General features: G+C 39.9%; 1 protein-coding gene across 1 annotated transcript; it reads right to left on the reverse strand.

Annotated features, from left to right (window-relative positions):
* Positions 1 to 49: 49 nt before the first annotated feature.
* On the reverse strand, positions 50 to 686 carry LOC108376475 (E3 ubiquitin-protein ligase RING1-like; the record flags this gene model as incomplete). The annotated part of the gene is made up of 1 exon (XM_017632701.1): positions 50 to 686. A coding segment is annotated over exon 1 (637 nt), but the record flags the coding sequence as incomplete, so codon positions are not given.
* Between the last annotated feature and the right edge of the window lie 933 nt (positions 687 to 1,619).

A 1,619-nucleotide genomic window follows, 5' to 3' on the forward strand; every position in this document is an offset into this window, starting at 1 on the left:
TCGCTAAATCGGAGTTGATCTATCTGACGATGGAAGTTTCGGTTAGAACCGTTGGGCAAATTAGGAGTTTCTCTAGCCCAAACTGGCGTCGAGATATTCGGTTGGTCTAAATTAGGTTGGTTAGTGCGGTTGGTTGGACTAAGACTCGCCGAAGGCTGAGCTGGTTGGCCATTTAAATTCAAACGATCTAATAAGTTAGTTAAAGTATTTTCGATCTTTTGCTCTATCAGCTGTTTAACACGGCTTTCAAAATATCCGAGCAAGGACGCTTGTCTGGCTGATATTACTGCAGATACGATTTTGCGCATACGATTCTCTTCTTCACTGGCATTACGGCTTATATTTATACCATCTACACCAGGCAGGCTTGCAGCGCCTTCAGTTTGGTGTTCTTTAGCTTGCTCCCTTGCTGGCATTCCTAAATCTCTAGAAGGGTTATCTGACTGCAAAGCGGTACGGGATCTGGTGCGCGCACCAGTAATTTGGGAGAAGTCCCTGCTGGTACACCTTGCGCGACACTGTGGGCATGAGGGGTTCTTTTTAAGCCAATTTAAAAGACATATTCGATGAAAATTATGGGAGCAGGCAGTTATTAAAATGTCATCACGTTCTAGTAAGCCCTCTTTACATATTGAGCACGCCTTGGCCTGTGGAGGCAGGTGTTCTTTACTGTGACGTATCGACATTTTTTTTAAAACAAAAACTTATATTTGTTAATCAAAACCAAAAGAAAAAACGATGAATAGAAACGTTATCAGTACTATATATGTACTCACTGACACTTTTTTTCGAAAGGCAAAAAAAAGTAATGATTGACCAAACGATCCACTTAAAAAAATATATGAAGGCTCGATGGAAATCCGATTAAGGTTTTATTGAATCCCCTTGAATCTTAAGTTGACTTATTTTAAATAAATGTGCATAAGTATCTAAATACTTAGAAATAATCGAGAAAAAAAATCGTTAGATTCAAAAGAAGATTTGCAAAAAAAAATAGTCAAAAGCAATAAAAAATTTAATCAAGGCAAAGGTAAATAATCATCAAGAAAAATTTGGTCTTTTTCTTTCGGTTGCGTGGAGATCTACGTTTCGGTTAAGGCAATCATAGGCTACGGGAAGCAGATAATTAATTAATTTGTAGCATATCAAATGAGAAAATATTCGGTTATAGTCTACTGTGCACTACAAAATTCCGAACTCTCAGATATTTTATACAAAATTAAGAAAATTAAATATCTCGAATGGAATGTGAGACAAACGATTATCAATCTCATCAAAACTATGCAACTTGATTAAACCATCGGTTAGCTAGACGGCATGAAGCCATACTACAACTAATATTCCTATTAGTGAAATCAGCAATGGGTTGTGCGCTGGGCTTGGGACCCGCCACGTAAAAACCACTTCCAGTGAAGAAGCAAGGCAAAGCCTCGGATGAGACCCCCCCTTATGATGACGACCACGGCAAATGTTTAAAGGACTACGATTTGAGGGCATGCACCTGGAATGTCCGGACCCTTAATGGGGAAGGTGCCTCTGCCCGGCTGGTTGATGTCCTCGTAAGGACAAAAGCTGACATCACCGCCATCCAAGAAATGCGTTGGACGGGGCAAGGCAAA

This window comes from Rhagoletis zephyria, unplaced genomic scaffold (assembly GCF_001687245.7).
Source record: "Rhagoletis zephyria isolate East Lansing unplaced genomic scaffold, Rhagoletis_zephyria_1.1 Rzeph_scaffold_10490, whole genome shotgun sequence".
Taxonomy (NCBI): Eukaryota; Metazoa; Arthropoda; class Insecta; order Diptera; family Tephritidae; genus Rhagoletis; species Rhagoletis zephyria.